The 25,299-nt window shown below is 45.2% G+C and overlaps 1 protein-coding gene across 2 annotated transcripts in view; it reads left to right on the top strand.

The window, feature by feature from the left end:
* LOC121579736 (stromal interaction molecule 1) overlaps nt 1-25,299 on the top strand; it is a 142,215-nt gene that overhangs the window by 104,069 nt on the left and 12,847 nt on the right. For both annotated transcript variants that reach the window (XM_041894586.2, XM_041894587.2), the window contains exon 8: nt 19,333-19,510. In XM_041894586.2, coding sequence (XP_041750520.2) covers nt 19,333-19,510 — 178 coding nt within the window. The remainder of the gene's footprint in view (nt 1-19,332; nt 19,511-25,299) is intronic.

The following is a 25,299-nucleotide window of genomic DNA, read 5'->3' on the forward strand; positions in this document are numbered from 1 at the left end:
CGAATAGACAAGGCTACCAAGCTGTCCAGGTCACTAGGCTCCGGATAGGAGATCAACTCATCCTTGAGCTGCTCCGACAGACCCTGGTAAAAGGCCGCTTGCAGAGACTCCTCATTCCACCCACTCTCCACAGCCAACGTCTTGAACTCGATCACGAAGTCGGCCACGCTGCGAGTTCCTTGGTGAAGCGAAAACTGGCGCCTAGCTGTGTCCCTTCCTCGGACGGAATGGTCGAAGAGCTTCCTCATCTCGGCCGTGAACCCCTGGTATGAAGCCATGCAGGGGTCTTGTCGTTCCCAAACGGCTGAAGCCCACTCCAGCGCTCGACCACGCAGCAACTCAATCACAAAGGCTATCCTAGCCTTGTCTGTGGCATAAGAGTAGGGCTGTAGATCGAACACTAACCCACACTGCATAAGGAAAGAACGGCATCTTCCCAGCTCCCCCTCATATTTATCCGGCGTCGGAACCTTGGGCTCACGGAAGGACACCGCTCCAGACGCGGCAGGCGAGATGGGTGAAACCGGTAGTGGATCCTCCACCGGAAACTTGCGCTGGTTCTGGACCTCCGTCAGACCGGTAGAAAGGTTCCGAACTGACAACGCTATCTCCTGTAGTGCCGTGCTATGTTGTCCCAACATCTTCTCCTGATGGGAAATGGCATGGCGAACAGAGTCCAGGTCCGCTGGGTTCATTACAGGCCGGATCGTTCTGTCGCGAGTTACAAAGCCAGAACCCAGAAGCAGACCAGGACAAGGTAAGTTGAAACGAAGGTGAGTGTTTATTTACAAATTCAAGAGTGATGCTGAATAATCCAGGGAACAGAGCGGGCGGCGTTGATTAGTTGTTGGGGGTGCAGTGGTTGATCCAATCATGGCTCGGCAGCCGCCGACCACCAGGCAGAGGTTGGATGAAGGTTCCGGACGAGTGACTGCAGATGGAACAAAACGGAGGTAAGTAAACAACAAACCAACAAGGTGCAAAACAACAAAACTAACGCTAGAAGCTCTAAGACTGATACTCTGGTAAACCTACTGTTCATGGCTAACGATCCGGCAGGGAATGGATGTTAGGCCAGAGCCTAAGAAGGGTGATGATCAGGACCAGGTGTGCAGATTGCTGATGGGATGCAGGTGCGGAAATCAAGAGAGCTCCCCGGAGCGTTCCAGAACCCTCGGGAAACTGGAGATCCCGAGCAGAAAAACTAGTCCACAGACAGGACCCGACTCAGACTGCCGGGATCGTTACAGTCATCCTACACACTTCTCAATGAGAAGCTATGGAAGGAGGTGAAAGGTCCACAAGACAACATGAAGCCTGGGACAGAAGGTCCATTGTATCTGGCTGACGGTGAGGCTAAACGACCACTCGGCTGGAGTGCGGAGTCCACCTGTGTAACCGCTCCGATATGATTCCTTCTGTTATTCTGCCTTCCAAGACCCTTGCTTTTCCTGTCGTGCTGGGACTTGATTTTATGTACTTCAGTGGTGTCCAGATTGACATCACACACAATTGCTACTGGTTTACACACAATCAGAGCGAGAAGCATTTCTTCCAAGCAAGCTACAAAGTTACATGATTGGGGTCCAAATGTGGTAGTCTTCTCTGCCGTTGCTCCGGTACAGCTAACCCCTGGTAATCCTTCTGATGATCTCCTTTCACAGGTAGTTAGAAGAGCTCAGCTTGAACAGCCAGAGGAGTTAAGGCTGTTGGAACAGCTACAGAATAACTCAGATGTATGTAGCCCAAAGCTGGGATGCACCGGCTCCTGAAGCACAAGTTATTCCTTACACAGAAAATGCCTATCAAGCAGAAGCTATATTGTTTGTCCCCAGCAAAGCTCATCATCCAAAGGGACTCATTAATGATATGTCGACACAAGATATAATTGAACATTCCTCCTCTCCCTGGGCTGCTCCTGTTGTCCTCATCCGCAAAAAAATGCAAATGAATTACTTAAAAATCATACAATGTGATTTTCTGGATTTTTGTTTTAGATTCTCTCTCACAGTTGAAGTGTACCTATGATAAAAAATGACAGACCTCTACATGCTTTGTAAGTAGGAAAACCTGCAAAATCGGCAGTGTATCAAATACTTGTTCTCCCCACTGTATGTACACTTTCCGAGTTACAGTTATTTCTTGATACTATCCTTAATGACATCACAAAATAATAAACAATATGACATGATTATTCTTTAGATCCCGACCAACCATTCCAAACTTTTGGATGTCAGGAATAATGTTCCAATGTCCAATCTTTTGACGTTAGACTCTTGCCACCTTAAAACTCTATCTGTAACAAATAGATTTCTTTGGTGGGTACTGAAAGGCAGAGAGGGAAAGTTCCCTCCTGCTTACATTTACGACCCAGTTGTTAAGGTGTCAAGACCGGCACAACCCCCTTCCCCTCTTCTGTGGGAGAGAGGGGGTCTGGCTATCTTCAAACATTTGCCTAGCTGATGGGTCCTTTGATCCACTGTCAGGAGAGTCATGACAACAGCAAGGACAAGACTGCTTTTGTCTGTGCTGAGGTCCTGTTTTCCCTTAAGGTGATGCCTTTTGGATTAAAGAATGCACCTGCCATCTTCCAAAGACTCATGGAGATTGCGTTAGGTGAGCTCAAAAGGAAGATCAGTTTAGTCTATCTGGACGATATAATTATCTACTCCCAGACCAGAGAACAACACTTTCAAGATCTTCATGCAGTGTTGGACAAGCTAAGAGAAGCTGGTCTGACAGTGAACATGAAGAAGAGCAACTTCTGCCAGACCTCCCTGACGTTCCTTGTCAAATTGTGTCCTCTGACGGCATCCATGTGGATCCTGAAAAGACCAAGGCTGTACAAGACTTCCCTGTGCCAACCACCCTCAAGGCCCTTCAACGGTTCCTTGGGATAACAGGATGGTACCATCAGTTTGTGTCAAACTTCTCCCTGGTGGCAGAACAACTCAACGCGTAATGGAGCAAAGTTCCAATGGATGGCAGAGTGCCAGACCTCCTTTGAAACCCTGAAACGACACCTTGTCACACCTCCCAGTTTGGGTCATCCAACTTTTATTGTCCTTTTGTTGTTTACACTGATGGAAGTGATGTTGGAGTTGGTGCCGTCCTAGTTCAACAGACTGGAATTGGCACTGAAGAAGTGCTGGTGTTCGCCAGTCGGATGTTGAATAGAGAAGAACGGAACTATTCCAAAAACGAGCAAGAGTGCCTTGCAGTTGTCTGGGCTTTGGAAAGGTGGAGGAACTACCTGGAATGAAGATACTTCACTGTGGTCACTGACAATTCCTCCCTTGTGTAGATGTTCAAGACCAACAAAACATGCACCCGACTCATCAGATGGGCTCTACGGTTGCAAGAGTTCACCTTTGCTGTAGAATACAGAAATGGAAAGTACAATACTGTTCCAGGTGATGGTAACAGTGGCACTCATCTTACATGTGCTACTGTCCTTCAAGCAGTCGAGACTCATCCAAAACTGACTTTTCCATATGGAAGGCCCAACAGCATGATCCAGAAGGACAGGCTCTGTACCAGACTATCCTGGAAGATGGAGAAAAGATGGTCAATCTTACCACAAAGCTGACCATCATTGAAGACAAAGTCTACTGAGTTGTGCAACTACCTCACAGAACATACCTGAACCTCTACGCCTTCAACTGCTGCAACATTTCCATGAAGACATTTGCGCAGGTTCAAAACCTACACGTGGTTGCAAGCACTACTGTACAGGCCAAATCTGAGTCTGGATGTAAAGTCCCACATTCGATACTGTCAGGTGCATTGTAGCCGTGTCGTAAGATTAACATGGATCGGATCAACTCATTTCTATTGATGGACAATTACAAATCTCAGTTGGTATCATCTATTCTCCGGGGCCTTTCTCCACTGGAGATCTGTTGGCGGATTAGATTGACTGACTGACTGACCGACCGACTACAACTTTTCCCAAGCGGTATTTCATTAGTTTTTATTGTGATTTACTCAGTTGGGTTGTGTTTTGTGTTCAGTTGTTGGTGAAAAGATAGTGAATCCTTTTCATTGCTATTCCTGTGTGGAACAGATTGTTATTGGATTCTGAATGTATGACTGGACAATTGCTTGCAACTGAGGTCACTTGGTTCACTCTAATCATTTACCGGGCCGGACAATTTTTTTTTATGCCCTAGGTACGGGACATTTACAAGTGAACCTAAGGTATTATTATTTTGTGACTGTGTTGTGTTTGTTAGATCATTTATGTTGAATATCCAACCAACACAAAATAACACAGTTGTTTTTTAAGTTATTTTAAGTTAAGGGTTTATGCAAAGTGTATTTTACAACATTTACTTTTACGTAAGTCCTTTGTATTGGTCTAGACTATAACTGACAGATGAGACCAACTCACAAAACAAAAGAGAAAACATACCTACCTGGCACCCCTACTAACCTCAATAAAAACGTTTACAATATGATGTAGTTTGGAATTCAAAATATATTGCATACTAAATTGATATTTCAAACATCGTGTGAGCGCAATCCTCCATCTCCATCCTCTGTTATCTGCTCTGTCATCCCCATTATGGGGTATTCATACCCCTTGACTTATTACACATTTTGTTGTGTTACAGCCTGAATTCAAAATTAATTAAATTGAAAATATTTCTCACAACACCCCATAATGACAAAGTGAAAACATGTTTTTAGAAATGTTTGCAAATGTATTGAAAATTAAATACAGAAATATGTCATTTACATAAGTATTCACACCCCTGAGTCAAATCATGTTACAATCACATTTGGCAGCAATTACAGCTGTGAGTCTTTCTGGGTAAGTCTCTAAGAGCTTTGCACACCTGGATTGTACAATATTTGCCCAATATTATTTTCAAAATTCTGGTTGTTGTTCATTGCTAGACAATCATTTCAAGTCTTACCATAGATTTTCAAGCAGATTTCAGTCAAAACTGTAACTCGGCCACTCAGGAACATTCACTGTCTTCTTGGTAAGCAACTCCAGTGTAGATTTGGCCTTGTGCTTTAGGTTATTGTCCTGCTGAAAGTTGAATTAATCTCGCAGTGTCTGGTGGAAAGCAGACTGAACCAGATTATCCTATAGGATTTTGCCTGTGCTTAGCTCCATTCCGTTTCTTTTTTTATCCTGAAAAACTTCCTTAATGATTACAATCATACCCATAACATGATGCAGCCACCCCTATGCTTGAAAATATTCAGAGTGGTACTCAGTAATATGTTGTATTTATCACGACTCAGGATGAGACCCAGATGCAGACACAGGAGGCAGACAGTTCGAATCTCTGATTTATTATACAGCAGGGGGCAGGCAAACGGCAGGTCAAGGGCAGGCAGAGGTCAGTAATCTAAGGCAGAGTCAATCAGGGACAGAACGGCAGGCAGGCTCAGGGTCAGGGTCAGGGCAGGCAGAATGGTCAGAACCGAGAAGACTAGAAAACAAAACTGGCACAGACAACCAGAAAACGCAGGTATAAATACACAGGAGATAATGGGGACAAATGGGAGACACCTGGTGGGGGGTGGAGACAAGCACAAGACAGGTGAAACAGATCAGGGTGTGACAGTATTGGATTTGCCACAAACATAACACTTCAGGAAAAAAGTTAATTGCTATTACTTCAGTGCCTTGTTGCAAACAGGATGCATGTTTTTGAATATTTGTATTCTGTACAGGCTTCCTTCTTTTCACTCGGTCAATTAGGTTAGTATTGTGGTAACTACAATGTTTTTGATCCATCCTCAGTTTTCTCCTATCACAGCCATTAAACTCTGCAACTGTTTTAAAGTCACCATTGGCCTCATGGTGAAATCCCTGAGCAGTTTACTTCCTCTCTGGCAACTGAGTTAGGAAGGACGCCCGTATCTTTGTAGTGACACCATCCAAAGTGTAATTAATAACTTCACCATACTCAAATGGATATTCAATGTCTGTTTTCTTTTACCCATCTACCAATAGGAGCCCTTCTTTGCGAGTCATTGGAAAACCTCCCTTGTCTTTGTGGTTGAATATGCTCGACTGAGAGACCTTTCAGACAATTTTGTGTGTGGGGTACAGAGATGAGGTAGTCATTAACAAATCATGTTAAAGACTATTATTGCACACGGAGTGAGACCATGCAAATTATTATGTGATTTGTTAAGGACATTTTTACTTCTGAACTTATTTAGGCTTGCCATAACAAAGGGTTTGAATACTTATTGACTCAAGACATTTCAGCTTTTCATTTTTTATTAAATTGTAAAACTTTTGAAAAACATAATTCCACTTTGACATTAGGTCATATTGTGTGTAGGCCAGAAACAGAAGACAAATTGCTGTGAGACAGAGGTTTAATCCTAGACACATGAAAGTGGGATGTATACGGAAGGTACGGGGCAACAGAAGACGAACAGCAGAGGGGCTAAGGACTTTAGAGATGGGGAAAGGGACAATAAAACGGGGGGAAAGTTTACGGGACTACACCCGGAGGGGCAGATCCTGAGTGACGATAGCGGGGAGCAGGGGTCCGGTGGCGGTCCGCCTGTCGCCGATATCTGGAGGTGGTGTTGAGAAGAGCGGACCGGGCTCTCTTCCAGGTACGACGACAGAGGCGGACGAACATCAGGGCAGAGGGTATGCTGACTTCTTCCTCTTGCTCAGGGAAGAGCGGGGGCTGATATCCCAAGGAACACTCAAAACTTTCGATAAAACATAATTCCAGTTTGACATTAGGTGGTATTGTGTGTAGGCCAGTGATAAAAAAAAATCTCAATTTAATCAATTTTAAATTCAGGATGTAACACAACAAAATGTGGTGCACATGCAAAGAACGTGTATGAGGGCGCTAGCCTCATTGAAGCCTACCCGTGATTGGTCTGTGTCAGCACGTGGTCCTGTGTCACGACAAATGTAGGAGTCAGAATGGATCACTATTTATTTTATTAAATATCTCGATTTGTAGCAATCTTTAAAATAATTCACTGTAGGGATCAAACTTGATTATAATAAACACATTTTTTTTGGGGGGGGGGGCATTCTGGCGATCGTAATTTACATAGGCTTTCTAGAGCAGACGAGGGCTTTTGGCACCGCTAGGTTGCTACGCTGTAGCCGACCAGCAGAGCTGGTGAGTTCACGCTCCAGACCAGACATTGGGGGCCTGCTGTCAGTACTTAGTGCCGTAGGGTTCTGTCTGAGGCCCTTATATGGGCAAAGACCAGCCAGCTCTCTGAGAATACAGCCAGACTGTCTCAGACCATTACACACACACACATACACACACACACACACACACACTGTTTTATTACATAAGGTAACCAGGCTCAAATCCTGGTGTCAGATCTCTCAAATAAGGATGATGGTCTCTAGGGTTTAGCTCTCTGCAGACAGAGACATCGTTCAGTTCACCTCTGGACCAACCAGGTTATTACTGTAAAATATAAATGTTCTCAATAGTATACCTGGCTAAATAAAGGTTAAATGAATGACTAACGTTATGGTCTGGTCTTATAACACCTGAACAACAACATAGATGAAGAACCACAAGAAAGTGTGGAAGCTGTAATTTTGCCTACTGCAAATGGTAAACACAGAGCAATTATTATTATGTTTAAATGGACGTTTTACTGTCACATACACCGTATACGTGCAGTGCAATGTGTTGTTTTACAGGGTCAGTCATAGTAGTACGGTGCCCCTGGAGCAAATTAGGGTTAAGTGCCTTGCTCAAGGGCACATCGACACACTCCCAACACTCCATGGAGACCATGCAGAGAACACACACACACAGAGACATGCACACGCAGACACAAACAGGGATCAAGTGGGGGATCAACCCATAGATCCACTCTATTTCCTCTAGCTAATCCCTTTGTTCTCTTTGAATCGGTGTGTCACCTCTCAAAATATCTCTCTCTCCAAAATACACACACAGTCACGTGCAGGCTCAAAAACATTCACCCCCATTCCCTCAATATCCCCCAACTGTCTCCCCTTCCTCCTCCCCTGCTCACTTTCTCTCCCCTTCATTTAATCTCTCCCTTCTTTCTGGCTCTGCGGAGAGCATGTCTGTCTGTCTCTCTGCCTGCTTGTCTGCCTGCCTGCCTGTCTGTATGTGTCTGTCTGTCTGCCTGCCCATCTGCCTGCCTGTCTGTTTTTGTGACCTTTAACCTCCCAAGGCTGCTCTCAGTCCTCCTGTCAGCTCCCCCTGCTGTTAAGAGTTGTAGAACTGCACCCACAGGGACTGATCCTCCTCCCACTCCTTATATGGGCGATATTGGTGTTTTGTTTCTAACTGAAACTTCGCCAGGAAGTAGACTAAACTACTCGTTCCTAGGATGCGTCTTTAGCCATAACTGATATTATGTCAATATCTTATCAGTTAAATTGATATGTCCGTTTTAGATAACAGGATAGTTTTGTTTTATTTTGTTTTATTTATTTGCACCAAAGAAAACAAGTGATAGACAACTAGGGCTGACCCCAATTAGTCGACTGGTCGATTGTTTGGTCGTTAGGCTGTTGGTCGACCAAGATTGTTTTAGTTGAGCAGTGAACTAAAAGCCAATTTATGCTTGATTCAAAAATGTGGTCGGAGGCTCCATATGGAGGATGTGATGCGATTGCAGAGCCTCCAGAGGCATGCAGAGGCCAAATCGAGCTCTGTACCGCATCGCCATGCGCCTCCCAAATGTTTTAACAATGCTCCGCATTGACATGATTGGCTTTTAGCCAGCCTGCCAGCTTAGTGGAGTCTGCCACTAGCACAGTCAGTGTAGTCTGCTCAGCTATCCCCATTGAGACTGTGTCTGTGCCTCGATCTAGGTTGAGCAAAACAAACATGGCTGTGTTTCCCTTAGCAATCTCACTGGAATAAAGACCTCCTCCATTCCTGTCAATATTGAAAGAGATTGCGATATCTCACATCTCAAAATAGGGCTCCTTAATGTTAGATCCCTCACTTCCAAGGCAGTTATGGTCAATTAACTAATCCCTGATCATAATCTTGATGTGATTGGCCTGACTGAAACATGGCTTAAGCCTCGATGAATTCACTGTGTTAAATGAGGCCTCTCCTCCTGGTTACACTAGTGACCATATCCCCTGTGCATCCCCCAAAGGCGGAGGTGTTGCTAACATTTACGATAGCAAATGTCAATTTACCCCCCCCCAAAATGACTGTGTTTTCGTCTTTTGAGCTTCTAGTCATGAAATCTATGCAGCCTACTCAATCACTTTTTATAACTACTGTTTACAGGCCTCCTGGTCCGTATACAGTTCCTCACTGAGTTCCCTGAATTCCTATCAGACCTTGTAGTCATGGCAGATAATATTCAAATTTTTGGTGACTTTAATATTCACATGGAAAATTCCACAGACCCACTCCAAAAGGCTTTCCGAGCCATCATCGACTCAGTGGGTTTTGTCCAACATGTCTCCAGACCTACTCATTGCCACAGCCATACCTTGGATCTAGTTTTGTCCCGTGGAATAAATATTGTGGATCTAAATGTTTTTCCTCATAACATTTTACATTTTACATTTACATTTTAGTCATTTAGCAGACGCTCTTATCCAGAGCGACTTACAGTTAGTGAGTGCATACATTTTTATACTGGCCCCCCGTGGGAAACGAACCCACAACCCTGGCGTAGCAAGCGCCATGCTCTACCAACTGAGCTACAGGGAATAACCCTGGACTATCGGACCACCATCTTATTGTGTTTGCAATCGCAACAAATAATCTGCTCAGACCCCAACCAAGGACCAACAAAAGCTGTGCTATAAATTCCTTGACAACCCAAAGATTCCTAGAGGCCCTTCCAGACTCCCTCCGCTTACTCAAGGACGTCGGAGTACAAAAATCAGTTAACGACCTAACTGAGGATCTACATTTAACCTTGCGTAATACCCTAGATGCAGTCGCACCCCTAAAAACTAAAAACATTTGTCACAAGAAACTAGCTCCCTGGTATACAGAAATTACCCGAGCCCTGAAGCAAGCCTCCAGAAAATTGGAAAGGAAATGGTGCTCCACCAAACTGGAAGTCTTCCTACTAGCTTGGAAAGAAAGTACAGAGCAATATCGAAGAGCCCTCACTGCTGCTCGATCATCCTATTTTTACAACCTAATTGAGGAGAATAAGAACAATCCAAAATGTATATTTGATACTGTCGCAAAGCTAACTAAAAAGCTGCATTCCCCAAGAGAGGATGCCTTTCACTTCAGCAGTGATGAATTCAACGCCAGGGTTGTGGGTTCGATTCACACGGGGGGCCAGTATGAAAAATGAAAAATAATGTATGCACTCACTAACTGTAAGTCGCTCTGGATAAGAGCGTCTGCTAAATGACTAAAATGTAAATGTAAATATATCCCGACCACTCCCCCTGCCGGTCCTGGCAATATGATCTCAGAAACCTACCCACATCCTGGTTCACTCTTTCCACCTGCCCATTACTCTCAGGGTGGAAACCCGAGGTAAGGCTAACCGAGACCCCTAAGCATTCCATGAACGCCCTCCAGACTCTAGAGGTGAATTGGGGACCCCGATCAGACACTATATCCTCGGGTACCCCGTAGTGCCAGAAGACGTGGGTAAACAAAGCCTCAGCAGTCTGTAGGGCAGTAGGGAGACCCGGCATTGGGATGAGACGACAGGCTTTAGAGAACTGATCCACAATGACCAGAATGGTGGTATTCCCCTGGGAGGGGGGAAGGTCCGTGACAAAGTCTACCGAGAGGTGAGACCACGGCCGTTGTGGAACGGGTAGGGGTTGTAACTTCCCCCTGGGCAGGTGTCTAGGCGCCTTACACTGAGCGCACACCGAACAGGAGGAGACATAAACCCTCACGTCCCTAGCCAATGTTGGCCACCAGTACATGTCACTAAGGCAGTGCACTGTCTGGCCGATACCAGGATGTCCAGAGGAGGGTGACGTATGAGCCCAATATATGAGGCGATCACGAATCTCGAGCGGAACGTACGTCCGCCCCACCGGACACTCTGGAGGAGTAGGGTCGGTGCGTAACGCCCGCTCGATCTCCGCATCGACCTCCCACACCACCGGTGCCACCAGACAAGACTCCGGCAGTATGGGCGTGGGCTCAATGGACCTCTCCTCTGCATCATATCGCCGGGACAGGGCGTCTGCCTTACCGTTCTGGGACCCTGGGATGTACGTGAGCTTAAACACAAACCGGGCCAGAAACATGGTCCACCTAGCCTGACGAGGGTTCAGTCTCCTAGCTGCCCGGATGTACTCCAGGTTACGATGGTCAGTCAGAATGAGAAAAGGGTGTTGAGCCCCCTCAAGCCAATGCCTCCACACCTTTAGGGCTTGAACCACGGCGAGCAGCTCCCTGTCCCCCACGTCATAATTATGTTCCGCCGGGCTGAGCTTCTTAGAGTAAAAAGCGCAGGGCCGGAGTTTAGGGGGGGTGCCTGAGCGTTGAGCCAGTACAGCCCCAATACCGGCCTCTGACGCGTCCACCTCCACCTGGAACGCTAAAGCGGGATCCGGATGCGCCAGCACCGGAGCAGAGCTGAACAGGTCCTTCAGTTTACTAAACGCCCTGTCCGCCTCAGCTGACCACTGCAAACGCTCCGGGCCCCCCTTCAGCAGGGAGGTGATGGGAGCTGCCACCTGTCCAAAACCCCAGATAAACCTCCGGTAGTAATTGGCAAAACCCAAAAACCGCTGCACTTCCTTAACCGTGGTTGGAGTCTGCCAATTACGCACGGCTGAAACGCGGTCAATCTCCATCTCCACCCCTGACGCGGACAATCAATGGCCCAGGAAAGAGATGGACTCCTGGAAAAACAGACATTTCTCTGCCTTGACATACAAGTCATGCTCCAACAGCCTACCCAACACTCGACGCACAAGGGCTACATGCTCGGCTCGTGTAGAAGAGTAAACTAGTATGTCGTTAATATACACTACTACACCCTGCCCATGCAAATCCCGGAAGATCTCGTCCACAAAGGATTGGAAGACTGAAGGAGCATTCATTAACCCGTATGGCATGACGAGATACTCGTAGTGACCCGAGGTGGTACTAAATGCTGTCTTCCATTCATCTCCCTCCCTAATACGCACCAAGTTGTATGCGCTCCTGAGATACAGTTTTGTGAAGAAACGCGCTCCATGTAATGATTCCATCATACTCGCAATCAGAGGGAGTGGATAACTGTATTTCACAGTGATCTGATTGAGACTACGGTAATCAATACACGGGCGCAACCCTCCATCCTTCTTCTTCACAAAAATGAAACTCGAGGACGCAGGGGAAGTGGAGGGCCGTATGTATCCCTGTCTCAGAGACTCGGCTATGTATGTCTCCATAGCCACCTTCTCCTCTTGAGACAGAGGATACACATGACTACGTGGAAGTGCAGCACCTGCCTGGAGGTCTATCGCACAATCCCCATGTCTATGAGGTGGCAATCGCGTCGCCCTAGTCTTGCTGAACACTAGTGCCAAATCATCATACTCAGGAGGAATGTGCAGTGCGGGCAATTGGTTCGGACTCTCCACCATGGTCGCCCCTACGGAAACACCTAGAAATCGCCCAACACACTGGGCAGACCACTCCTTGAGAGCCCTCTGTTGCCACGAAATGGTGGGGTCATGGGCGATTAACCAAGGAAGCCCCAGCACCACGGGATACGCAGGAGAGTCGATCAGATATAATTGAATGAACTCCTCATGACCCCCCTGCGCCTTCATCTTTAGTGGCGCTGTGACCTCCCTAATCCACCCAGATCCCAACGGACGGCTATCTAAGGCATGAATCTGGAAAGGCACATCTACTGGTCGGAGGGGAATCCCTAACTTAACACAAAAATTACGATCAATAAAATTCCCAGCTGCGCCTGAATCGACTAGCGCCTTATGCTGGGAATGAGATGCAACCTGGGGGAATACTACAGGTATACACATGTGACCAACAGAGAGCTCTGGGTGAGTTGGGCGCCTACTCACCTGAAATGACTCCCCAGTGCGTGACCTGTTACCTCGATCCCCTGGAGACCCTCCCCAGCACCGAACCGCAGTGTGTCCTCTACGGCCACAGTTGGTGCAGGGGACGGCCTCCCTCCAGATCTCTCTCCTCCTCACTCTAGCGCCAGGACCCCCGAGCTCCATAGGGCTCGGCTCGGAGGTGCTGGGGGATGGAATGGACGGCCCCAACTCCGGACGTCCGCGGGTGGCCAGCAGGGTATCCAGACGGATTGACATGTCCACCAACTGGTCGAAGGTTAAATTGGTGTCCCTGCAGGCCAACTCTCGTCGAACGTCCTCTCGCAGGCTGCACCGATAGTGGTCGATGAGGGCCCTCTCATTCCACCCCGCATCCGCCGCTAGAGTCCGGAAGTCCAGGGCGAACTCCTGTGCGCTCCTCTTCCCCTGTCGGAGGTGGAACAGACGCTCCCCCGCCGCTTTACCCTCTGGGGGATGATCGAAAACAGCCCTGAAGCGGCGTGGAAACTCCGCGTAGCTGATGGTGGCGGCGTCTATTCCCCTCCATTCGGCATTGGCCCACTCCAAAGCCTTGCCGGAGAGACAGGAGATGAGGGCGGAAACGCTCTCGTATCCCGAGGGCGCCGGGTGTATGGTTGCCAGGTAGAGCTCCACCTGAAGGCGGAACCCCTGACACCCGGCTGCGGTGCCATCATATGCCCTCGGGAGCGAGAGCCGAATCCCACTGGACTCCGGAGCTGGTATGATGGGGCTGGCCGATGGTGGTGGTACGGTAGGAGGAGGTGTGGGCAAGCCTCCTCTCTCCAATCGGCGCAGGGTGTTCATGACTTCTTGCATGGCGGCGCCGAGTTGCTGGATCATGGCGTCCTGACTGCTGACCCGCACCTCCAGTGACTCGGTCACCGCCGCTGCTGCTCCTGCTGACTCCATAGGTGGTGTGTTATTCTGTCAAGGTTCTGATGTGGATGCGGTGGTGGAGTCAAGCGCAGGACACAGAGGAATAGTCAAGACGACTTTACACAATACCTCTTAAGGTACACACAAAATAACAGCCTCCAAAACACAAGAGGTGTAACAAATACGCGAGTGCGTAAATCCCACAAAAGCCAAAGACACAGAACCTAAACATACAAGACAGGCGGACAATAACACACAAAATGCAAACCTAATACAGGGGAACTTATAGGAGACATAATCAAGACAGAATACGAGACAGGTGCACCAACTAGACATAACCAAACAAACATCGAAAACATCAAGCGGTAGTAGCTAGTACTCCGGGGACGACGAACGCCGAAGCCTGCCCGAGCAAGGAGGAGGAGCAGCCTCGGCGGTCTCCGTGACACACAGCAGCAAGGTCATTGATATACACTGAACACATTTTGTGCACAAATTTGTTTACATCCCTGTTTCTGAGCATTTCTCCTTTGCCAACATAATCCATCCACCTTACAGGTGTGGCATATCAAGAAGCTGATTAAACAGCATGATCATTACACAGGTGCACCTTCTGCAGGGGACAATAAAAAGCCACTTTAAAATGTGCAGTTTTGTCACATAACACAATGCCACAGATTTTGAGGGAGCGTGCAATTGGCAAGCTGACAGCAGGAATGTCCACCAGAGCTGTTGCCAGAGAATTGAATGTTAATTTCTCTACCATAAGCTGCCTCCAATGTTAATAATAATAATAATATGCCATTTAGCAGGCGCTTTTATCCAAAGCGACTTACAGTCATGTGTGCATACATTTTACGTTGTTTAAGAGAATTTGACAGTAAGTCCAACCGGCCTCACAACCGCATACCACGTGTAACCATGCCAGCCCAGGACCTCCACATCCAGCTTCTTCACCTGTAGGATCGTCTGAGGTGGATGGGGAGGGGTGCTGAGGAGTATTTATGTTTGTAATAATTAGTAATTTGCAGAATTCACAGGACAGGGATTTTTGAGAAACTTTCTATCCAACTTGTTTTTTGTTTTGCTGAGGATTTTTTGAGACCGGTTTCCAGAACCCTTCTGCTGCTCTCTTACATGGTTTAACTAAAGGAAAGCAGTGGTGAAATACAGAATTTAAAGATGTGAGAAAAGTCTGATAAGCAGACTCCACATTGGCCTGATTATTTAAAAAAATAGCATGAAATACCATCAATCAACATCTTAAAGCACTCACAATTACTTTTGTTAAATATTTTACATTTAATGCTACTAATCATTCCCATCTGTTAATTTCCAGCTGCTAAAGAGAAGTGGCAAATTGGAAAGTGGTCAGAAATGTCAGTATAAAGTGTACCTGTATTAGCCACATTATTCAAAGAATTCGTAAAAATATTATCATTAAGGGTGGCAGATGAACTGGTCACTCTTGTGATGTCCGTGGTTCTCACTTTTAAATAAGTTTATGTTGTAATCACCCAATAGAAAACACATTCTATCTTCATTATTAATCAAATCCAAGGTTGATGCAAGGATGCAAATGTCAGAATTTGGTGGCCGATAGTTGCACCCAATTACCACTTTTTTACCACCAAAAAATGAACAGGAGGGAATTTCTATGAAAAGAGATTCAACAGCAATGTTATCAGAAATGTTATCAGATGTAAGTGTGAGGTCCTCTCTTACAAAGAATTGAAAACGTTTATGAACAAAAATGGACACTCCTCCTCCCACTCTTGATGTTCTACAGTGGTGAATAGCATTATAAGGAGACATACATGTCATAAAGCATGGCTGTCTCTTCAGTCAGCCATGTTTCTGAAAGGGCAACAATGGAAAATTCATGACTGAGAGAAGACAAATAATGAACAACATGGTCATGATTTTTAGGAAATTTAAGGTAGAAAATAAGCTTGTCTTGGTGTTAGATAAACTGCTATACAGATTGTTAAATTGCTTAACGTTATCACAAGTGATAGACTCATCTCTGGTAAATATCAGGAAATTTCAATCTGGATCAACACAATCATTACATTTATCGTTCGCTTCATTAAAATATCTAATGGGTTAAAGACCATGTTATCAGGGTTCAGCAGTTTCACCACTATAGATCTGGGCCGTCCATCGGGGAAGAAAGTGCCATTCCTATGCGGCCTCTCCATCTTGATGAGTTTAGGGTCCGGTTTGAGTTGATCTGCCAGGAGTTTCTTGGCCTTGACTTCTGTGTCCTCAATTCCAGCAATTATTCAAGGGCAGTCAAGTCTGAGTTCTCCTCAGACTTGACTGCCCTTGACCAGCACAAAAACATCCTGTGGCGTACTGCATTAGCATCAAATAGCCCCCGCGATATGCAACTTTTCAGGGAAGTTAGGAACCAATATACACAAGCAGTCAGGAAAACAAAGGCTAACTTTTTCAAACAGAAATGTGCATCCTGTAGCACTAACTCCAAAAAGTTTTGGGACACTGTAAAGTCCATGGAGAATAAGAGCACTTCCTCCCAGCTGCCCACTGCACTGAGGCTAGGAAACACTATCACCACCGATAAATCTACAATAATCGAGAATTTCAACAAGCATTTTGCTATGGCTGGCCATGCTTTCCACTTGGCTACCACTACCCCGGCCACCAACTCTGCCCCCCCCCCCCCGCTTCTCCTTCACACAAATTCAGACAGCTGATGTTCTGAAAGAGCTGCAAAATCTGGACCCCTACAAATCAGCTGGACTAGACAATCTGGACCCTTTCTTTCTAAACCTAGCCGCCGAAATTGTCGCAACCCCTATTACTAGCCTGTTCAACCTCTCTTTCGTAACGTCTGAGATCCCCAGAGATTGGAAAGCTGCCGCGGTCATCCCCCTCTTCAAAGGGGGTGACACTCTAGATCCAAACTGTTACAGACCTATATCCATCCTGCCCTGTCTTTCGAAAGTATTTGAAAGCCAAGTTGACAAACAGATCACCGACCATTTCGAATCCTACCGTACCTTCTCCGCTATGCAATCCGGTTTCCGAGCTGGTCATGGGTGCACTTCAGCCACGCTCAAGGTCCTAAACGATATTATAACCGCGATCGATAATAGACAGTACTGTGCAGCCGTCTTCATCGACCTGGCCAAGGCTTTCGACTCTGTCAACCACCGCATTCTTATTGGCAGACTAAATAGCCTTGGTTTCTCAAATGACTGCCTCGCCTGGTTCACCAACTACTTCTCAGATAAAGTTCAATGTGTCAAATCGGAGGGCCTGTTGTCTGGACCTATGGCAGTCTCTATGTGGGTGCCACAGGGTTCAATTCTTGGGCCGACTCTTTTCTCTGTGTATATCAATGATGTCGCTCTTGCTGCTGGTGACTCTCAGATCCACCTCTACGCAGACGACACCATTTTGTATACATCTGGCCCTTCATTGGACACTGTGTTAACAAACCTCCAAACAAGCTTCAATGCCATACAACACTCCTTCAGTAGCCTCCAACTGCTCTTAAACACAAGTAAAACTAAATGCATGCTCTTCAATCGAACGCTGCTGGCACCCGCCCACCCGACTAGAATCAATACTCTCGACGGGTCTGACCTAGAGTATGTGGACAACTACAAATACCTATGTGTCTGGTTAGACTGTAAACTCTCCTTCCAGACTCACATTAAGAATCTCCAATCCAAAGTTAAATCTAGAATCGGCTTCCTATTTCGCAAACAAAGCCTCCTTCATTCATGCTGCCAAACATGCCCTCGTAAAACTGACTATCCTATCGATCCTTGACTTCGGCGATGTAATTTACAAAATAGGCTCCAACACTCTACTCAGCAAATTGGATGTAGTCTATCACAGTGCCATCCGTTTTGTCTCCAAAGCCCCATACACTACCCACCACTGTGACCTGTACGCTCTTGTTGGCTGGTCCTCACTACATGTTCGTCGTCAAACCCACTGGCTCCAGGCCATCTATAAATCACTGCTAGGCAAATCCCCGCCAGCTCATTGGTCACCATAGCAGCACCCACCCGTAGTGCGCTCCAGCAGGTATATCTCACTGGTCATCCCCAAAGCCAACACCTCCTTTGGCCGCCATTCCTTCCAGTTCTCTGCTGCCAATGACTGGAACGAATTGCAAAAATCTCTGAAGCTGGAGACTCTTATCTCCCTCACTAACTTTAAGCATCAGTTGTCAGAGCACCTTACCGATCACTGCACCTGTACACAGCCCATCTGAAATTAGCCCACCCAACTACCTTATCCCTATATTGTTCTTTATTTTGCTCTTTTGCACCCCAGTATCTCTATTTGCACATAATCTCTTGCACATCTAGCATTCCAGTGTTAATACTAATTGTAATTATATTGCACTATAGCCTATTTATTGCCTTACCTCCATAACTTGCTACATTTGCACACACTGTATATATATTTTCTGTTGAATTTTTTTGACTTTATGTTTTTTTACCCCATATGTAACTCTGTGTTGTTGTTTTTATCGCACTGCTTTGCTTTATCTTGGCCAGGTCGCAGTTGTAAATGAGAACTTGTTCTCAACTGGCTTACCTGGTTAAATAAAGGTGAAAAAAAAAAAGTATAATGTTATTGCGCCTCGATTGGTTTTCGAGGTAGCATCCTTTGGAAAAGTGCTTGTCAAGTGTTGTTTGGAAAATTGAGAAATCCTCAGACATCGTTTTGAATGCAGTCTGGCTGGTGACATTCACGCCCTTTAGCTCCTCCACCTCCGACTGCGTAAATTCCAAACTGTGTTTAAATTCCATTACATCCTTAAACAGATCATCAACCCTTTTGTTGGTAGAATCCATAAAGAGTTGCAGGAAGGACTTAAAGTTATTTTCCTGCAGGTCAATTCGATCTTTATGGAATTATTTTTGTTGATCGAGTAGTTCATGGAGTGTAGTGCTTAATACGTATTCCTCTTCTGCATTGAGTTTTGCGGCATTTCTTGTCTAGTATTAGCCATGCTACAAGCTTGTTGTGAGCTAAAATTAGTTTGCGAACACAACCCACACTCTGCCTCCCAAAAACAAGCTATGCCAGTGAAATGGCAAACACACACAAGCAACACACACTTGATCACACATCCACCAGTACGATAAACAGAGAGAAAGTGGAGAACTTGCTCATTGTATGGATCCTGGCTGCACTTTACTTTACCAACTCGAAAGTTAGTGCTGTGGATACAAGCAGTATGTGGGGCAGTAAGCCAAAACACCGGTCAAAGATGCTTGGGAGAGACAGTGGTAGGAGCATTCACTTACTCATGGAACGAGCAGTGTGAACGATGTCTGCGTGAACGTTGTCAGAGTCCTTCCGGGTGAAGAGTAGTTTATTAACTCTCTCTCTCTCTCTCTCTCTCTCTCTCTCTCTCTCTCTCTCTCTCTCCCCCATCTCTCCCCCTCTCTCTGTAGGTTGCAGATCGCCCAGGAGGAGCATCGTAGTGTGGAGGTTGAGAAGGTAACGTTGGAGCAACGTCTGAGGGACGAGATCAACGAAGCCAAGCAAGAGGCCCAGAGACTCGGTAAGCTACGGGAGGGAACAGAGAACGAGTGGAGCAGGCAGAAATACGCTGAGGAAGAGTTGGATCAGGTACACACACTGCATACACACATACAGCACACCTGTACATACACACACCTGTTTATACACATACACCTCCACATACTGTACATACACTGCATACACACACACACACACACAAACTGCATACACACACACACATAAATAAATACAGCGCATTCGGAAAGTATTCAGACCCCTTGACTTTTTCCACATTTTGTTACATTACAGACTTATTCTAAAATGGATTAAATTGTTTTTTTCCCTCATCAATCTTCACACAATACCCCATAATGACAAAGCAAAAACAGGTCTCAAATATCACATTTACATAAGTATTCAGACCCTTTACTCAGTACTTTCTTGAAGCACCTTTGGCAGCGATTACAGCCTCAAGTATTCTTGGGTATAACACTACAAGCTTGCCACACCTGTATTTGGGGAGTTTCTCCCTTTCTTCTCTGCAGATCCTCTCAAGCTCTGTCAGGTTGGATGGGGAGCGTCGCTGAACAGCTATTTCCAGGTCTCTCCAGAGATGTTCGATCGGATTAAAGACCGTGCTCTGGCTGGGCCACTCAAGCACATTCAAAGACTAGTCATGGCTTTGTGCTTAGGGTCGTTGTCCTGTTGGAAGGTGAACCTTCGCCCCAGGTCCTGAGCGCTCTGGAGCAGGTTTTCATCAAGGATCTCTCTGTACTTTGCTCCGTTCATCTTTCCCTCGATCCTGTCAAGTCTCCCAGTCCCTGCCGTAGGGATGGTGCCAGGTTTCCTCCTGACGCTTGGCATTCAGGCCAAATAGTTCAATCTTGGTTTCATCAGACCAGAGAATCTTGTTTCTCATGGTCTGGGATTCTTTAGGTGCCTTTTGGCAAACTCTAAGCGGGCTGTCATGTGCCTTGTACTGAGGAGTGGCTTCCGTCTGGCCAGTCTACCATAAAGGCCTGATTGGTGGAGTGCTGCAGAGATGGTTGTCCTTCTGGAAGGTTCTCCCATCTCCACAGAGGAACTCTGGAGGTCTGTCAGAATGACCATTGGGTTCTTGGTAACCTCCCTGACCAAGGCCCTTCTCCCCCATGATTGCTCAGATTGGTCGGGCGGCCAGCTCTAGGTACACTCTTGGCAATTCACACCATAGAAATATATAGAGGTCTCATCTTTGTATCTGTGCCATTATGTCTAGGGCTGTTACGGTGACCGTATTACCGCCACACCGGCGGTCATGAGTTATGACGGCAGTCAAATTCCACGTGACCGTTTAGTCACGGTAATTAGGATTCTCCAAGCTCTGATGATACTGATGGTCAATAGTAGCCTACCAAACTTGCTAATTGCCTGGTACTCAGAACTCTATTGTCCCTCTAATCACTCTGACATCAATGCAAATGTATCGAAAACACATTTCTATAGGCTATGCAAATGCGTAAGAAAACAGAGTGAAAATGAACCACTGGAAAAGCGTCCTCCGTTCGCTATTTAAGTACTTAGATGACATGTATTTTTTTACCCCGCTCTGTTTCGAGACAGGTGCATGATAATGCTCCATTCTAAATCAGAACAAATGTCACATATATTATGTCAAAGGTTTGGACATACCTACTTATTCCAGGGTTTTTATTTATTTTTACTATTTTCTACATTGTAGAATAATAGTGAAGACATCAAAACTATGAAATAACAAATTTGGAATCATGTAGTAACCAAAGAAGTGTTAAACAAATAAAAATATATTTTATATTTGAGATTCTTTACTTTACTCCTTTGCCTTGATGACAGCTTTGCACACTCTTGGCATTCTCTCAACCAGCTTCACCTGGAATGCTTTTCCAACAGTCTTTAAGGAGTTCCCACATATGCTGAGCACTTGTTGGCTGCTTTTCCTTCACTCTGCCGTCCCACTCATCCCAAACCATCTCTATTTGGTTGAGGTCAGGGGATTGTAGAGGCCAGGTCATCTGACGCAGCACTCCATCACTCTCCTTCTTGGTAAAATAGCCCTTACACAGCCTGGAGGTGGGTTGGGTCATTGTCCTGTTGAAAAACAAATGATAGTCCCACTAAGCCCAAACCAGATGAATTGGCATATCGCTGCAGAATGCTGTGGTAGCCATGCTAGTTAAGTGTGCCTTGAATTCTAAATAAATCACAGGCTGTGTCCCAGCAAGACACCCCCACACCATAACACCTCCTCCTCCATGCTTTACGGTGGTAACTACACATGCAGAGATAATCCGTTCACCCACAACGCGTCTCACAGAGCCATGACGGTTGGAACCAAAAATCTCCAATTTGGACTCCAGACCAAGGGACAAATTTCCACCTGTCTAAAGTCCATTGCTCGTGTTCTTGGCCCAAGCAGGTCTCTTCTTATTATTGGTGTCCTTTAGTAGTGGTTTCTTTGCAGCAATTCGACCATGAAGGCCTGATTCACACAGTCCCCTCTGAACAGTTGATGTTGAGATGTGTCTGTGATTGAACTCTGTGATGCATTTATTTGGGCTGCAATTTCTGAGGCTGGTAACTCTAATGAACTTATCCTCTGCAGCAGAGGTAACTCTGGGTCATCCATTCCTGTGGCGGTCCTCATGAGAGCCAGTTTCATCATAGCACTTGAAGTTTTTTTGCGACTGCACTTGAAGAAACTTTGAAAGTTCTTGAAATGTTCAGTATTGACTGACCTTCATGTCTTAAAGTAATGATGGACTGTAATTTCTCTTTGCTTATTTGAGCTGTTCTTGCCATAATATGGACTTGGTCTATTACCAAATAGGGCTATCAGAAATGACAGTCCATCATTACTGTATACCCCCCAACTGATTGGCTCAAACGCATTAAGAAGGAAAGAAATTCCACAAATTAACTTTTAACGAGGCACACCTGTTAATTGAAATGCATTCCAGGTGACTACCTCATGAAGCTGATTGAGAGAATGCCAAGAGTGTGCAAAGCTGTCATCAAGGCAAAGGGTGGCTATTTGAAGATAATAAAATATATTTTGATTTGTTTAACACTTTTTTGGTTACTACATGATTCCAAATGTGTTGTCGTGACGTGACTTTCATTATTGTGATGACTATTATTTATCGAATAATTACCTACTATGTTTAATTGTTACTATATTAAATTAATCATATAACAATTAACTCATTAGGAATTTGGGGCACCACGGGAAAAGTTGTTTAACGAGTTACCATTTCCCGAATTAACTCTAAAGATATCTAGATATGTCTTATCTTTTATCATTCATTTATTAATGATTTACCTCATAGCAGTCTCATTCTGAAAGTCGTAGACTCTTTAAGTCTGAATGAACCCGGGTCTTACTGATCATTCCGTACCACACAAATTGATTTAATTATTTATTTACTAACTAATTAAAAATGATAACACAAGATACAAACACGTACACGGTATAGGTAGGGATTAGGAACTTAATACAATGAAAACGGGTCCCTAGCGGACTAACACAATATGGCACTTGTTACAAAAGATGGCGAGTTAAAGAGAGAGAGAGAGGGAGAGAGAAAACACTTGGATACACATGGACCTACGCTCACACTAATCCTAATACTTTGCCCCAAACTGCCGCCCGTTTGGGAAGAAAAGCTATGCATGTACAGTGGTTTGCGAAAGTATTCACCCCCCTTGGCATTTTTCCTTTTTTGTTGCCTTACAACCTGTAAATATGTTTTTTTTTTTTTTTTTATCATTTGATTTACATAACATGCCTACCACTTTGAAGATGCAAAATATTTGTATTGTGAAACAAACAAGAAATAAGACAAATAACAGAAAACTTGAGTGTGCATAACTATTCCCCCCAAAGTCAATACTTTGTAGAGCCACCTTTTGCAGCAATTACAGCTGCAAGTCTCTTGGGGTACATCTCTATAAGCTTGGCAAATCTAGCTACTGGGATTTTTTACTATTCTTCAAGGCAAAACTGCTCCAGCTCCTTCAAGTTGGATGGGTTCCGCTAGTGTACAGCAATCTTTAAGTCATACCACAGATTCTCAGTTGGATTGAGGTCTGGCCTTTGACTAGGCCATTCCAAGACATTTAAATGTTTTCACTTAAACCACTCGAGTGTTGCTTTAGCAGTATGCTTAGGGTCATTGTCCTGCTGGAAGGTGAACCTCCGTCCCAGTCTCAAATCTCTGGAAGACTGAAACAGGTTTCCCTCAAGAATTTCCCTGTATTTAGCGCCATCCATCATTCCTTCAATTCTGACCAGTTTCCCAGTCCCTGCCGATGAAAAACATCCCCACAGCATGATGGTGTTCTCAGGGTGATGAGAGGTGTTGGGTTTGCGCCAGACATAGCGTTTTCCTTGATGGCCAAAAAGCTAAATTTTAGTCTCATCTGACCAGAGTACCTTCTTCCATATGTTTGGGGAGTCTCCCACATGCCTTTTGGCGAACACCAAACGTGTTTGCTTATTTTTTTTTCTGGCCATGGAGTGTACGGCTTAAAGTGGTCCTATGGACAGATACTCCAATCTCCGCTGTGGAGCTTTGCAGCTCCTTCAGGGTTATCTTTGGTCTCTTTGTTGCCTCTCTGATTAATGCCCTCCTTGCCTGGTCCGTGAGTTTTGGTGGGCGGCCCTCTCTTGGGAGGTTTGTTGTGGTGCCATATTATTTCCATTTTTTTTATAATGGATTTAATGGTGCTCCGTGGGAAGCGGTCTTCTGAGGACAGCTAATCAGCCGCGTCGATGATCCCCTGTGGGGTGATGAGAGCAGTGTAGTAGACGATGGTTTGAAGAGAGTAACAGGATGGTCCCACTTAAATTCACCTTCTTAGATACAGTACTTAGAACAGCTTCTCAGCCGTAACATTGATTGTTAGTGGAGGCAACTTTGTTGACTTCACCTCGTGTTGATTTTCAGGGTCGGGACCAATATGGACAAAAGCTGCAGCTTGAGGTCCGTCTGATCTGATCATTCTTATCTCAATCTTTTATGCACTCTGGTAAAGAGGGGCATTTCCGTCATACTGACGCGCTCTCTGAGCTCCCTCGGGCGTGGCTAGTTACGAGGCAAAAGTATTATCATCACTATGATTTTGTTAGAAAGCTAAAATCACATTCCTATCTTCACGAAAACATTGTCTTCCTCCTTGATATTTTCTACCCAAGGTAAAGGCTGTAATCCTGATATACACAGTGTAAAAGCAATGTTTTCATTATAACACCTTTATACCATTTATAATGACATCACAAAATAGACATACATTTTCCATAGTCCATTGCTCATCATTCCCAACGTTTGGATGTTAAAATATATTGTCCCAATATTCAGTGTTGGATGTTGAAGTTTTTGGGCGGCAAAAAGTCTCTGAAATAAAGGCATTCCTTTCACCATACTAGAATGCTAGAGATAGATTCTCCTCCTCTCTAATTTATGGCAGTATTAACGTGTCGAGACCGGCACAGCCCCCTGTGGGTAGGAGGGTCTGGTTGTTGTCAGCCATTTGCCAAGCTGATGTGAGGCCTTTGATCCTCACCCAGGGAGAGTCATGACAGTGTTATTTCATAGTTTTGATATCTTCACTATTATTCTACAATGTAAAAATAAAGAAAAACCCTTGAATGAGTAGGTGTGTCCAAACTTTTTGACAGGTAGTGTAAACGTAAAGAAAATATTAAATCAAGAATAGTCTGATGGTTGACAATATTAGCCTATCATTTAAATTATAATATATTATCACTTGTAAATGATGCCCAGCCTGTGTGCAGTAATGCAAGAAACAGCGCATGCCTTGTTTTTGCGACTTTTTCAAATTATAGTCGCACACCTCATGTAGCCTAGCACATAGGCATG

This window comes from Coregonus clupeaformis, chromosome 13 (assembly GCF_020615455.1).
Source record: "Coregonus clupeaformis isolate EN_2021a chromosome 13, ASM2061545v1, whole genome shotgun sequence".
Taxonomy (NCBI): domain Eukaryota; kingdom Metazoa; phylum Chordata; class Actinopteri; order Salmoniformes; family Salmonidae; genus Coregonus; species Coregonus clupeaformis.